This window comes from Tachyglossus aculeatus, chromosome 23, assembly GCF_015852505.1.
Source record: "Tachyglossus aculeatus isolate mTacAcu1 chromosome 23, mTacAcu1.pri, whole genome shotgun sequence".
In the NCBI taxonomy this organism is placed as follows: Eukaryota; Metazoa; Chordata; class Mammalia; order Monotremata; family Tachyglossidae; genus Tachyglossus; species Tachyglossus aculeatus.
Window position 1 is genome coordinate 12,970,460 of NC_052088.1, and position 13,360 is coordinate 12,983,819.

The 13,360-nt window shown below is 42.2% G+C and overlaps 1 protein-coding gene across 3 annotated transcripts in view; it reads left to right on the plus strand.

The window, feature by feature from the left end:
- CERT1 (ceramide transporter 1) overlaps positions 1–13,360 on the plus strand; it is a 110,016-nt gene that overhangs the window by 36,811 nt on the left and 59,845 nt on the right. For all 3 annotated transcript variants that reach the window (XM_038765455.1, XM_038765456.1, XM_038765457.1), the window contains exon 3: positions 5,526–5,642. In XM_038765455.1, the coding sequence (XP_038621383.1) occupies positions 5,526–5,642 (117 nt within the window). The remainder of the gene's footprint in view (positions 1–5,525; positions 5,643–13,360) is intronic.

Sequence of the window (13,360 nt, forward strand, 5' to 3'; positions counted from 1 at the left end):
ATAAGTCCCATATGGGAAAGGGACTGTGTCTGACCTGATGATCTCGTATTAACCCCCGTGCTTAGTTCAATGCTCAGCATATAGTAAGCGCTTAACAAGGACCACCATTATATAGTCATGGGTTTCTCGCACCCACTCCCTTCCCCGCTCTGCTCCCATACTCTGAGAAGGGGTCAGAAAAGACCCATCTTTTAGCTTGGCAGTGGGTTTCTCATAAGCAGAGGGTCCTGAACTAACTGGCTAGAAAGGCTGTTCCTCTCCTTTTCTGCTCCCAACCGTCAACTCCTGGGTATTCCTTTTTAAGAGGTTCCGGGGAAGCTTGGCTTTTTGCCAGTTGCAGAGTAGCCCATTGCTGTCTTGAAGAACAAATTTTCGGACGTTCTTATCCCAGAGATCCAGGAGAGGCAGTTTGGGAAGAACAGGTGGTCATGTTCAAACATAAAGAGAGGGCTTGAAAGGTGCTGACATGACTTAGGTCCTCCTTCCACAGAATAATTAAAAAACAGACTTAAATCTCTGTTGGGTAGAAGGGGGAAGAAAACCCTCTTGGCCATCAAGAGGGTAAAATACTGAAAAACGTGACAAAGAAAGTTGTGGATTCTCCATCCCAGAAGTTCTTTATGAAAAGAACAGGTTACCATCTATCCTGGATGATTTAGTCACTTGCCTGCTTGGAGGTGGAGGATCTGCTGGACTGGGTGATCTTTCAAGATCCCTTCCAGTAGATTCTGCTGCTGACCAGATGGGAAGCAAAAATAGATGAAAAAGCTGCTTAACTTCAATCACAACATTGAAGTCAGAGTTGTCATGGTGTGGTATTACAGCAAAAGAGCACCTGTTAGTACCAGGGTAGGGAAAATATGCTGAGCCACCCACAAGCCATCCATTTATGCCCATGACATCTACCACCTGGCTCTGAGCCAGCTGAGGATGCTCTGAACAACTTACCATAATGCCGCAATTCCAGGAGCAGTCCTGTGTGTGGCCTTCTAGATGTAGCAATGGCTGACTTAGAGATAGGAAGGTGCTGCCGTGGGCAGAAGTGTGGCCTTTTTTTTTTTTTTTTGCATTAAACACACCATTCCCCTCTTACCCTTCCCCTCATGCCTTCCTGGCCTCCCTGCCTCCACTTTACACTGATGAATGGCCTTTAGACAGTTTCAAAAAAGTCAAGGCCACCAGCTCAAGTAATTGTTCCCCTGGGCTAGTATGCATAAACTATGGGTGTCCAAAATGTAGCTTAAGGGCTGCATCCATCTCGCCATTGCTGGACAGTGCTGGACCAGATAGAACCAAAGGAAATATGGGGCCCATCAGGCTAGCACCTGAGGTTAGAATATTTGTGTTGTGAATTTGTATGGAAGTGACCCAGGCAGTGTTTGTTGCAAAACACCATAACCATTTCATAAGTAGCATTCTAAACATCAAACATGCTGTGTCTAGTCATCAACCATTTTTTATATTTGCTTGCTTAGTATGTGCCAAATACTGTACTAAACAGTGGGTTAGATACAGGATACTCAGGGGGGACACTATGAGTCCCTGTCCCACTTGGGGCTCTTGGTCCAAGTAGCATTCTAAGACGACTGAACTTAAGTCTTGTTAAGTGGCCCTCCAGTCCAAATGATTTCCCATCCCCAGTAGGAACACTAATGTAGCTCATTGCGTAAGTAGGTCAAACAAATGGTAGGCCAGGAATACAAATGAGGTGCATTCTGTATTAGATTGTTACTTGTTTTGTGTGTGCCAAATTGTATATATTTGTTGGATTTCAGGTAAAGCTGCCTAGATTCCTGTGCTTGTATATTGTCAAAACCGGGTACTTGCACTGAAGCAGTAGCCATCCAGGACCATTAGATAAAAGACAGTTGCCAGTTGGTAAGAAGGTGGGAGAAAAGGCAGTGTAGCAGTAGAGGACTGACTCATGGGGAGATGGTAGAATATGGGGGTGGAGAAGGACAGGGAGGAGAGTGGACCAAGTACAAAGTCCCCAGAGGAAGAAATTCACGAGAAAGACCTAATTTTGCTGCTGCAGCAAAGCCCCCTCTACTCTTCTTCTCAGCCGCTTGATCACAAAAGTGCTGTCCCTGTGGGAAAGTGAAGGAAAAATAGTCCAAGCAAGGCAAAAATTCCAGGGAAAAGAGGCAGAAAAAGTGTCAAGCTCCAGGTGAGGCAAAAATGGGCAGAGAAATAAAACTCAGGATAAGGTGAGAGACCTCTATAAGGCAGAAGTAGAAGAAGGGAAATGGAACTAGGTTAGAGAACCTCACTTCTGTGACTTATGAATGGATATTTATACTTGTTAATACCAAACGTAGAAGTCCCAGTGGTTCTTTTATTAGGAAATCATGCCATGTCATTACTTTTGTTCTTGCAGGAGGGGGATGAATGAGGAGGAACGTAACACCTTCGTCAGGTGAAAAATGAGCCTATGAAAATCATAGAGAAAAACCTGCTTACCCAAGAGAGAGACACCAATTAATTATTGTAGTGCCTTAGCATTCCTTGGAATACAGTTCAGAAGTTGATCATTATCACTGAGGCTTGTGTTAAAAAGGCTTAATCTTAATTTCCTTAAACAGTGTACAATAATAGTTTCCAAGCACTACCGAGATTGAAATCCTGATCTTCACTAAAATTAAGTTCTCCAAAAGTGGGTGATTCTCTGTCAGATAATGAGACATGCAGAAAACTCAGGCCAAGACAGACCCCTAACTGATCTGGTAGATTACAAACTTTTGGGAAACAGTTGCTCCAAATGAATAAACCTTTGCTCTTCTTATAACTTCAACTGAGACGCAGTGTGGCCTCCCGGGTAGAGCCAAGGCTTGGGAATCAGAGGACCTGAGTTATATTCCTGGCTGCAGCACTCGTCTGCTGTGTTGTCTTGGGCAAGACACTTAACTTATCTGCGCCTCTTACCTCACCTGCAAAATAGGAATTAAATCTTCCTCCATCCATTTAGACCTGATCCCCTTGTGGGACAAGGACTGTGTCCAGCCTGATTGTTTTGTATCTGGCCCAGTGGTTAGTACAGTGCTTGGCACATAGTGCTCTGCAAATACTATGGGGAAAAAAACCCTGTTCAGACAGCATGACTAGGGTATCATTGCTTTAAATGACAGTGTTTTATTCAGACAATTGGTGCTTGGGTGGATCAGTAAAAGTAATTGATTATTGTAAATTTATTCTGTAGGTAGTAGAGCCATTAATATGTGGGATTGTGAGCACAAATGCATGTCATCTCCACCTGTGTGTTCACGGTGTATTTGCTGTGTGGGTGTGGAAAAAACTTGCGAATAGTGGAATTTATAGAAAGGCCTATGGCTGAACATTTTATATAATCTTATGGAAGTTTTTTTTTTTGTTTTCTAAAAGCCCAGCTTGGGGGTTTTCTTAACCTTCATTAATAATTGCAATAAAGATCTCTTGGCTACTGATGAAATGACTTTAACATTTTTATGTGGAAATTCTCTTGCTAACTTGACTATAATTCATGGAAGTATAATGATAATTTTGAGGATTTGTTTTGGTACATCCAAAATATCGTAAAATCGAGTTCATATTTTGCCAAATTAACATAGCAGAGCACTTAAGTGTATGGTATGCCCATTCCTCTGATAATTGGATCAATTTCTCTTTAATCTGATTTACAAGATCAAAATTGACTTCTATAAATATGTTTCAGAAGAAGAAAAAAAAGTCTCAGGCACACACATTTGATGTTAAGCATCTCAAGCATTTGCCTGGTGGCAAGTGTGGTTGTCAGTTGAGAAGTAGAGACCAAGGTCGTAGTCTCTGTCAGTAGGTATCATTTGGGGTAATAATAATAATGCTATTTGTTAAGCCCTTACTATGTGCCAAGCACTGTTTTAAGCGCTGGGGAATTCATTCAATCGTATTCAGCGCTTACTGTGTGCAGAGCACTGTACTAAGCGCTTGGGAAGTACAAGTTGGCAACATATAGAGACGGTCCCTACCCAACAGCGGGCTCACAGTCTAGAAGAAATCAAAGAGAAATAATGGGTGGCATTTATTAAGTGCTTACTATGTGCAAAGCACTGTTCTAAGCTCTGGGAACGTTACAGAGTGATCAGGTTGTCCCACGGGGGGCTCCCAGTCTTATTCCCCATTTTACAGATGAGGTAACTGAGGCACAGAGAAGTTGTGACTTGCCCAAAGTCACACAGCTGACAATTGGCAGAGCTGGGATTTGAACTCATGACCTCTGACTCCAAAGCCCATGCTCTTTCCACTGAGCCACGCTGCTTAAAGGGTATCAGGTTGTCCCAGGTGGGGCTCACAGTTTTAATCCCCATTTTACAGATGAGGTAACTGAGGCATAGTGAAGTGAGTTTCCCAAAGTCACACAGCTGACAAGTAGTGGAGACAGGATTAGAACCCACGACCTCTGACTCCCAAGCCCGCGCTCTTTCCATTAAGCCACGCTGCTTCTCTGATGATGGATGATGAGATGAGGGTGAGGAATGATGGAAAAATAAAGAAAAAGTCTTCCTTGTGTACTATACTAAGGATTACTAAGGATCATAGCAGTGAGCCCCATGTGGGACAGAAACTGTGTCCAACCTGATTTCCTGGAGTCAGAGATCATGGGTTCGAATCCCGGCTCTGCCACATGTCTGCTGTGTGACCTTGGGCAAGTCACTTAACTTCTCTGAGCCTCAGTTACCTCATCTGTAAAATGGGGATTAAGACTGTGAGCCCCACATGGGACAACCTGATCACCTTGTATCCCCCTAGTGCTTAGAGCAGTGCTTTGCACATATGTTTAACAAATGCCATTATTATTATTATTATTATTACCGCAGCGCTTAGAACGGTGCTCTCTAGAGTAAACGCTTAACAAATGCCATAATTAAGAGCTTGGAAAAATATAATAGAGACAAAAAACATAATCTCTCCCCTCTGAGGAGCTCAGAGTCTAATGGAGAAGATAGACAAGTGTTTTAAGTACAGTTAGGGAAAAGAGATAAAATTAATTGAAATCAGAGAGTGGAAAGATGGATAAATGAATGTGTTCAGGTCGTGTATGTAAATCCTGTGTGTGTATGTGTATATATATGCTATGGGATGGCTGAGTGTACGTAAATACCAAGGTGGTACTTGGAAGGGTATGATAGAAGAAGAAAATTAATGAGGGGGGGCTTTGTAGAGGTGGTGGAATTTCAGGAAGGCTTTGAAGATGGGATGAGCTGATTTCTAGTGGATTCTAAGAAGAGGGCAAGGGATCAGGAAAAGATTCACTTGGGCAGCACACAAAGTGTAGTTCCAGAAGGAGTAGGTGAATAAAGCAGATTCATGAAAAGGGGTGAGCAGCTAAAGAGCCTTGAAGTCATAGGTCAGGTGTTTTTTGCTGGTTGTGAAAGAAAACAGGTTTTTGAAGCAGGGAGCACTGCCTTCAGCAGTTGGGCCAAGTTTAAGTGCTAAATGTCTATAGAGGTATAACGATATCTTTAAACTTTTTTTAAAGGCATTGCTTTTCATATTCTACTTTTCCTCCACAGCCTCATGATTTCGATGAATGCCGGTTTGACATTAGTGTAAACGATAGCGTTTGGTATCTACGAGCACAGGATCCAGATCATAGACAACGATGGATAGATGCAATTGAACAACACAAGGTAATGCGTTTAATTATTTACTTGGCAATGAGTATATGATCTGTGATTCCCTTAAATTTTGTAAACCTGAGTGCTGAAAGTGTAAAATTTGGGGATAGTAAACAAGTGAGAATTCTGGTAAAATGCCTTCCTAAAAATACCCTAAGGATCCCATTTGATTTTTCTAACCATTTAGAATTTACCAGTAAATTACTGTCATGTGAGCTTTTGGAAATCACTTGTCCTTTTGGTATCTTGAATTTGGTTAATAAAAAATTAAATCAAGCAATCAGTGGTATTTGTTGAGTTAGCTTACTCTGTACAGAGCACTGTACTAAGCATTCATGAGAGTTGTATACAAGCTTCTTGCCCACAAGGCGTTTATAGTCTAGAGGGAGAAATTAAGTAACTGATAGGAAATTTTTCCAGTGTAAATTCTCAAACTCCATATTCCATAGAACAGAATTTCCTGCTGCTAAGTGGTGGCAAACTAAAGACGAACTAGATAAGGAATTGGCATAGGGTTGTAGGATCGAGTGGGAAGAGCATTGTAGATTAGGTAATATACCAGGGTGGTGGCGTTAAAGAGAATCCAAACTCGTGACATTTTGTCTGTCTCGTACAACAACTTTGTATCTGTCCACATTCTTGTCTCTACTTGCTCCTTTTAGTTTGTTGCACAGAAATATAGGAGAAAAATCTGTTCCTTTTTTAATTTATTATTTGCCTAACTCCTCTGGTCAAGAAGTGGGTTTAGGGGCAGAGTAGATATGCCCATCCTGGGTTCTAAAGAACATTCTCTTGGATATTCATTACAAATATCAGATTTTCCTAATCCTCCTTTGCTCTCTTTGGCATAGAAGAAAACTGGGGTGTTGGGGTGAAGAACCTTATTTGAGTGCTTAGTATATGTTAGGAAGTCTAAGATAGGGTTTTGAGGAAAGGGCTGGTGATGAAGCTCATGAGAACATGAGAAATGTTCTTCAGGAATACCACAGTTTTTTATTTTTTGGGTTGTAACAGATCAGATCTTGACTCTGTTCTGGCTGCCAAACCAGAGAGGCAGCATGGCCTAGTAGATAGAGCACAGGCCTGAGAGTCAGAGGGACCTGGCTTCTAATCCCAGCTCTGCACTTGTCTGATGTGTGACCTTGGACAAGTCACTTCATTTATCAGTGCCTCAGTTACCTCATCAGTAAAATGGGGATTAAGAATGTGAGCCCCATGTGCGATATGGACTGTGTCCAACCTTGTATCTGCCCCAGCACTTAGTAGAGTGCCTGCCACATAGAAACTAATTAAAAATACCATAAAAAAGTCCCAGAAATGTGGGTTTTGGGATTCCCCTGGGCCCATTCCGTAATTTTTTTCCAGTCCTTGCAGGGCTTCAGGTTATAGAGGTGACATCAGATGCTCTAAGGAAAAACCAAGATCCCTGGTTAATTAATTGTAAAACTTTTGAGAGCTTGATCCTGGAGATAGATAGATGTTTTGGCAATAGATGGATATTTGGGATAGTTCCCATCTAGTCATGTATTAAATAGCTAATAAGATTCATAAAGGGAAATATCTTAAAAACTAGTCTAATAAGGTGTATAGTGGATGTGCCAAATTGTATATATTTTTTGGATTTCAGGTAAAGCTGCCTAGATTCCTGTGCTTGTATGTTGTCAAAACTGGGTACTTGCTTGCTTGTTTTATAATATATCAACAGCCAAGTTTGTCATGTCTATCCTTCCTAGAAAGTTGTGCCTTATCTGCCAACATTTTTTTTATATAAAAATAGATTGGGAGTAGAGAAATCCAAGTGCTTTATAACTCATTTTGTTACAGGTCTCAGTAAGAACTAAAACCCGAATGAATCAATCATATTTATTGAGCACTTACTGTGTGCAGAGAGCATTGTACTAAGTGCTTGAGAGAGCACAGTATAACAGAATTGGTAGACATGTGTATGTTAGCTCAAAGCTCCTTAACTAGTGCCTTTCTGACTCAGTTGACACGTTTGCGATATTTTAAACAAAGAAATATTTCCCGTATAGCAAAATCCATGCTTTTTGGCTATAGCTTAGCCCATCTGTGAGCCTGGACTGGAGCAGCATTCCTCAGTACTTTTGGTCTTCCAGGCAGTTGGCCAGAAGAGCTTTTTGGTAGGGTCAAGGATGGAAAAGTAGTGCATGTTGCTCCCCTGCCTCTCATTTCCATTTTCCGAGTTGTCTGCTTTTCTGTTAAGCACTATAATGTTTCACCTCCCCATGAGTTCCTGCAGGAGAAAAATTCTGGGTGAAACCTCACCTTAAGTGTTCAGATCAATAAAAGATAAAGTGTGAAGCAGCATGGTCTAGTGGAAAGAGCCAGGCCTGAAAGTCGTTTAATCCCAGCTCTGCCACATCTGCTGTGTGACCATGGGCAAGTCACTTCACTTGTCTGTGCTGCAGTGACTTCATCTGTAAAATGGGGATTTAGACTGTGAGCCCCATGTGGGTCAGGGACTGTGTCCAACCTGATTAACTTGTACCTCCCCCAGTGTTTAGAACAGTGCTTGGCACACAATAAGCGCTTAACAAATCCCTCAGTTATTTTTATTGTTATATAAAGCGGGGAGTGTCTACCAACTCTGTTCTTATATTGTACTCTCCCAAGTGCTTAGTACAATGCTCAGTCAGGGCTCAATAAATTTGATTAAAACGCACAAAGTTGTGGTATAGAATAATAGAAATCAAGATATTCTCTTTTTTGGTTTGTAATATAAAATATCTGATGGTAGGGTTATTTGACATTCTTGGGCAATGCTGATCTTGCTCTGTAGTATAGAATGAAATCAGAACAGGGCAGAGCTGGAATGGACCGAGGGAAATCTAGTCCAGCCCTCTGCCATCCGATAAGGGTGCACCTAAGCCATCCTAGATAGAGTAAAATAAGGTAGATACCAAGGACATCTGATCAAGGAGATTACACATCTTCCCTTGGTAACCTGTCCCAGTGCTTCACAACCCTCCTGTCGTGTTAAAAAGAATCTTTAGACATGATAATTTTCATTCTACTCCTCACCCTCCTCTCCTGTATCTACAAGGCAAAGCACATTAAAGGTGAATCTTTTTTAAAGTAAATGGTACCTTTTTCTTTTTGTAAAGAATGTTAGTAGGTAAGCATGTATAGATAATACACGGTAGGTTAAATAAACAAGTCACTGTGATTTTTTCATTGCCACAATTCATTAAAGAAAATAAGCCTAAAAAATCAGTTGTCATACTGTACTGTTGTGCTGTTCCACTTGGCTTCTTGGTATTTTTCTTGCATTAACCCATGGATAGAAAATGCCCTGTAGTCCAGTGGGTCTTATTATGAGGGAAAATACATTCGTAATCAGTTGCAGGCATACCTGAAGAAATTTATATTGCATTTTGTGGTTGTTAGGAGAAGAAAAAGGTAAAATTGCATACTATGCAGGTGAGCATCTGTTAATCTGATGGTTTTGTTTGGGGAAGTACAGTTTGGATAACCTGTGTAAGCAACCTGTGTAAGCACCGCAACCTTGGTGTCATCCTCGACTCCGCTCTCTCATTCACCCCTCACATCCAAGCCGTCACCAAAACCTGCCGGTCTCAGCTCCGCAACATTGCCAAGATCCGCCCTTTCCTCTCCATCCAAACCGCTACCCTGCTAATTCAAGCTCTCATCCTATCCCGTCTGGACTACTGCACTAGCCTTCTCTCTGATCTCCCATCCTCGTGTCTCTCTCCACTTCAATCCATACTTCATGCTGCTGCCCGGATTATCTTTGTCCAGAAACGCTCTGGACATATCACTCCCCTCCTCAAAACCCTCCAATGGCTACCGATCAATCTGCGCATCAGGCAGAAACTCCTCACCCTGGGCTTCAAGGCTCTCCATCACCTCGCCCCCTCCTACCTCACCTCCCTTCTCTCCTTCTACTGCCCAGCCCGCACCCTCCGCTCCTCCACCACTAATCTCCTCACTGTACCTCGCTCTCGCCTGTCCCGCCATCGACCCCCGGCCCACGTCATCCCCCGGGCCTGGAATGCCCTCCCTCTGCCCATCCGCCAAGCTAGCTCTCTTCCTCCCTTCAAGGCCCTGCTGAGAGCTCACCTCCTCCAGGAGGCCTTCCCAGATTGAGCCCCTTCTTTCCTCTCCCCCTCGTCCCCCTCTCCATCCCCCCGCCTTACCGCCTTCCCCTCCCCACAGCACCTGTATATATGTATATATGGTTGTACATATTTATTACTCTGTTTATTTATTTATTTATTTATTTTACTTGTACATTTCTATCCTACTTATTTTATTTTGTTGGTATGTTTGGTTCTGTTCTCTGTCTCCCCCTTTTAGACTGTGAGCCCACTATCGGGTAGGGACTGTCTCTATGTGATGCCAATTTGTACTTCCCAAGCGCTTAGTACAGTGCTCTGCACATAGTAAGCGCTCAATAAATACGATTGATTGATTGATTGATTCTAAATTCTTTCTTGAAACAGAAGGAAAAAAGGTAACCCCCAGACAATATTTTCAAAACTAAGTTTCTTAGCCAAAAGGGGTTTTTGCGAACACAACTCAAAAGTCTTCCTGGTCTCCGGTATGTTCAGGACAAAACCTGTTTCAGGTACTCAGATTGTTCGAGGAACTGAAAGAGGAGGCATGGTGACCAGGATTACTCTCCAAACCCTACCCTTAGGCCACGGCTGGAAGCCTAAGGGTAGGGTTTGGAGAGTAATCCTGGGTACCATGCCTGAGGTGAATTGGTCCTAGGTGTTCAAAGAAGCTAGAAAAAGCTGGGGCTCAAATGGAACATCTTGAAATAATTGGTCCCATGCTCACCGATTGGATGTGCCCTTATCTCTTTTTCCCCACTCCCAGGAATGGGGCCAGGGGAGGAGTCCCCTCCAGGGTCAGAAATTTTTTTTAAAAAATCAATGATGTGAATTTTTAGTTATTGAAAAACATTTTTGGATAACTGATATTTGAATAATCGATATTTAGAAACATGAGTTTGCTACAAACAGCAGCCATTGATACTTGCAGCCCATTAAAAGCGAATATACCCATTCTGATTGAGAAAGTGTTCTTGTTTCTTGTTTATAGGTATTCGTAGTCTCCAGATTTCAGTGGTAAGCTTTTGGGTCTGTCATTTTTCCCCCTCAAGCCAGCCAGGGGAGCTACATCATCTTGGCCCATCCAACTACGGAAGCACAAGATCTTTTCTTCTCCTGCTGATAATGGCATTTTAACCTGTTTCCTAAATGGGTTTATTCTGGATCAGTTAATACGGGAGAGCTGACGCAAACTCTGTGGAGGCAAAGCTTTCCCATCCAGGCTTCAGATGAGGGCAGAAAACAAGGCTGTCCCTCACTTCCAAACCTCCGTCCACTTGCCCCATCCTCCCAAAATATCCCACCTCCTTTTAGCCCTGCACTCAAAATGAAAACTTGGCACCCATGAATTATTCCATACTGAAGTAGTGGTGGATGTTTCCCAAGGACCTATTTGAGAATGCTTTCTATTTGATTTGTTTCTCATTTCCAAGGTGAAGTCCCTGATAAGTTATCCACTGACATCAGGGTTTTAGTGTTCGAATAGTTAATTCTGGAATCTTTTACAACTAGAATTCTGTACATGTGACCTGACTCCCTCCCCCACCCCCCTTCCCCTGGGAAAGGAAATGAATATGCCAAAGCCTGGCATTAAGGCCTGATTAGAGCTAACAGTCTTAAATTCATGTTGAAAAACTTGAGTACCTTGGCTGTAATAGTGTTTGTGGTAATCATGCAGTTCCTCTTTCCTCCCCATCCTCTTGTGCAATCTCATTAAACTCTTAAAAGCTTGGTGGTCATAGGACACACACACACATTCTCCTCTCCCTCGCTCTCCCTCTTTCTCCTTTCTCCACTCTTCTCTCCTCTCTCTCTCCTCTCTTCTCTCCCTTTCTGTCTCTCCTTCCCTCTCTCCACTCTTTTCTCCTTCTCTCTCTCCTCTCTCTCTCCTTCTTTCTTTCTCTCCCTCCTCTCTCTTCCTCTCTCCTCTCGCTTTCACTACTTTTGGAACCTTTCCAAGACTTCCTAACTTGATGGCTTCCTAATAGGAGAGTATGCACTCTAAACAGTAATTTCTATAGCTGCAACTCTTCTTGAGTGGAAAACTACATACAAGAGTTCTAACTTTGGATAAAACTTGTTTGTTTGAACGCAGAAACTTTGTGATTTAATGCTTGTGCTGGACAATAGAACAGCCCTCGAATGCATCAGGGTGTGATAGGTTCACAACTCTAGGAATTTCACACGTGATGATCCCTTAAAACAGAACCATCTGCATTCCTTTTCTGGAACTTGAGGGGTGTTTGAGTTTCCCGAAAGGCTCCTGCAGCACCACTAAGAAATAGTGAGTAGTCCAATTGAAAAGGTTCCATGACCCAAGTAAGAATGTAATCATCATCAGTGGTATTTGAGCACTTACTGTGTGTGGAGCACTTTAAAGCATTTGGGAGAGTACAATGCAACAATTTGTAGACACTCCCTGTTACATATTGGGCAAGTGGAATGAAAGGGCCACCTTAGATTTATTTTTTCTGAAGATTTTATTTTTTTGCCTTAATCTTTTTTTTTCCTATTCCTGCAGTGAAACACCAACTAGATTTTGCTCCCAAAGTTCTATTTTTAGAAGATATCCTGGTTTTGATTTGCAGTTTAGAAATGGCCTGTTTCACACACTTATTAGGTCAGTCCGTTTCTAGGGGAACCAGTTCTCAAAGGTCTGGGGGGTTGAATTTACCTATTTCTCCTTTATATGCCCTTGATATTTGAAACCTGCTAAGTCATATTATGCTGCCGATTTCAGTAGCCTCCAGTTTCAGTTACCGCCAAATAGTGTGTGTGCTTTATGAAGAATTTATTAAACTTGGCTCTTTAGTCTGAATTTTAGCTTAGATCTTTTGGTTCTTTGGAGGAAGGGATGTAGTGTAGTATAACAGCGTATACATTATTCTGTGAAGACTATATCCCTTTTTTGAGACTTAATGGATTGATCAATCTCTAAACGTTAGCACTTGTTTACAGTATAAAAGTATTGCCCTTCTAGAAAGGATGGCAATAGTTCTTAATAAGAACTTAATGCAGTGCTCTGTGCACAGTAAAAACCGATGATGATGGTGGTATTTGTTAAGTGCTTACTATGTGCCAGACACTATACTAAGCTCTGGGTTGGATACAAGCAAATTGGGTTGGATACAGTCCCTGTCCCACTTAGGGCTCACAGTCTCAATCCCTGTTTTACAGATGAGGTAACTGAGGCACAGAGAAGTGAAGTGGATTGCCCAAGATCACACAGCAGACAAGTGGTGGAGCTGGGATTAGAACCCATGTCCTCTGATTCCCAAGCCCATGCTCTTTTCGCTAAACAACACTGCATGATAAAAGTTTGCACTTAACCTGCAGACTAAAAACGAAGATGAATCTTAACAATACCAAAGAAGATTTTAGGATCTGGAAATGAACTGGATGTAGAGAGGGATCTCTTGCCAAGTAATTTAAGATTATGGGCCAAGGGACACAGAAATGGCAGTACTGCCACCAGGGAAGTTAAAATGATTGGTGGAGTGGGTGGTTGGAGAACAGCTAAGTTGTGTTGTGTTGGGACAGAGAAGGTATGCGATTGGGAGCTGGGTGAGAGGTCTGCATTTACACTAACAATCGGCCAACAAAACTGGGACTCTGTTCTAAAAGGCAGTTTTT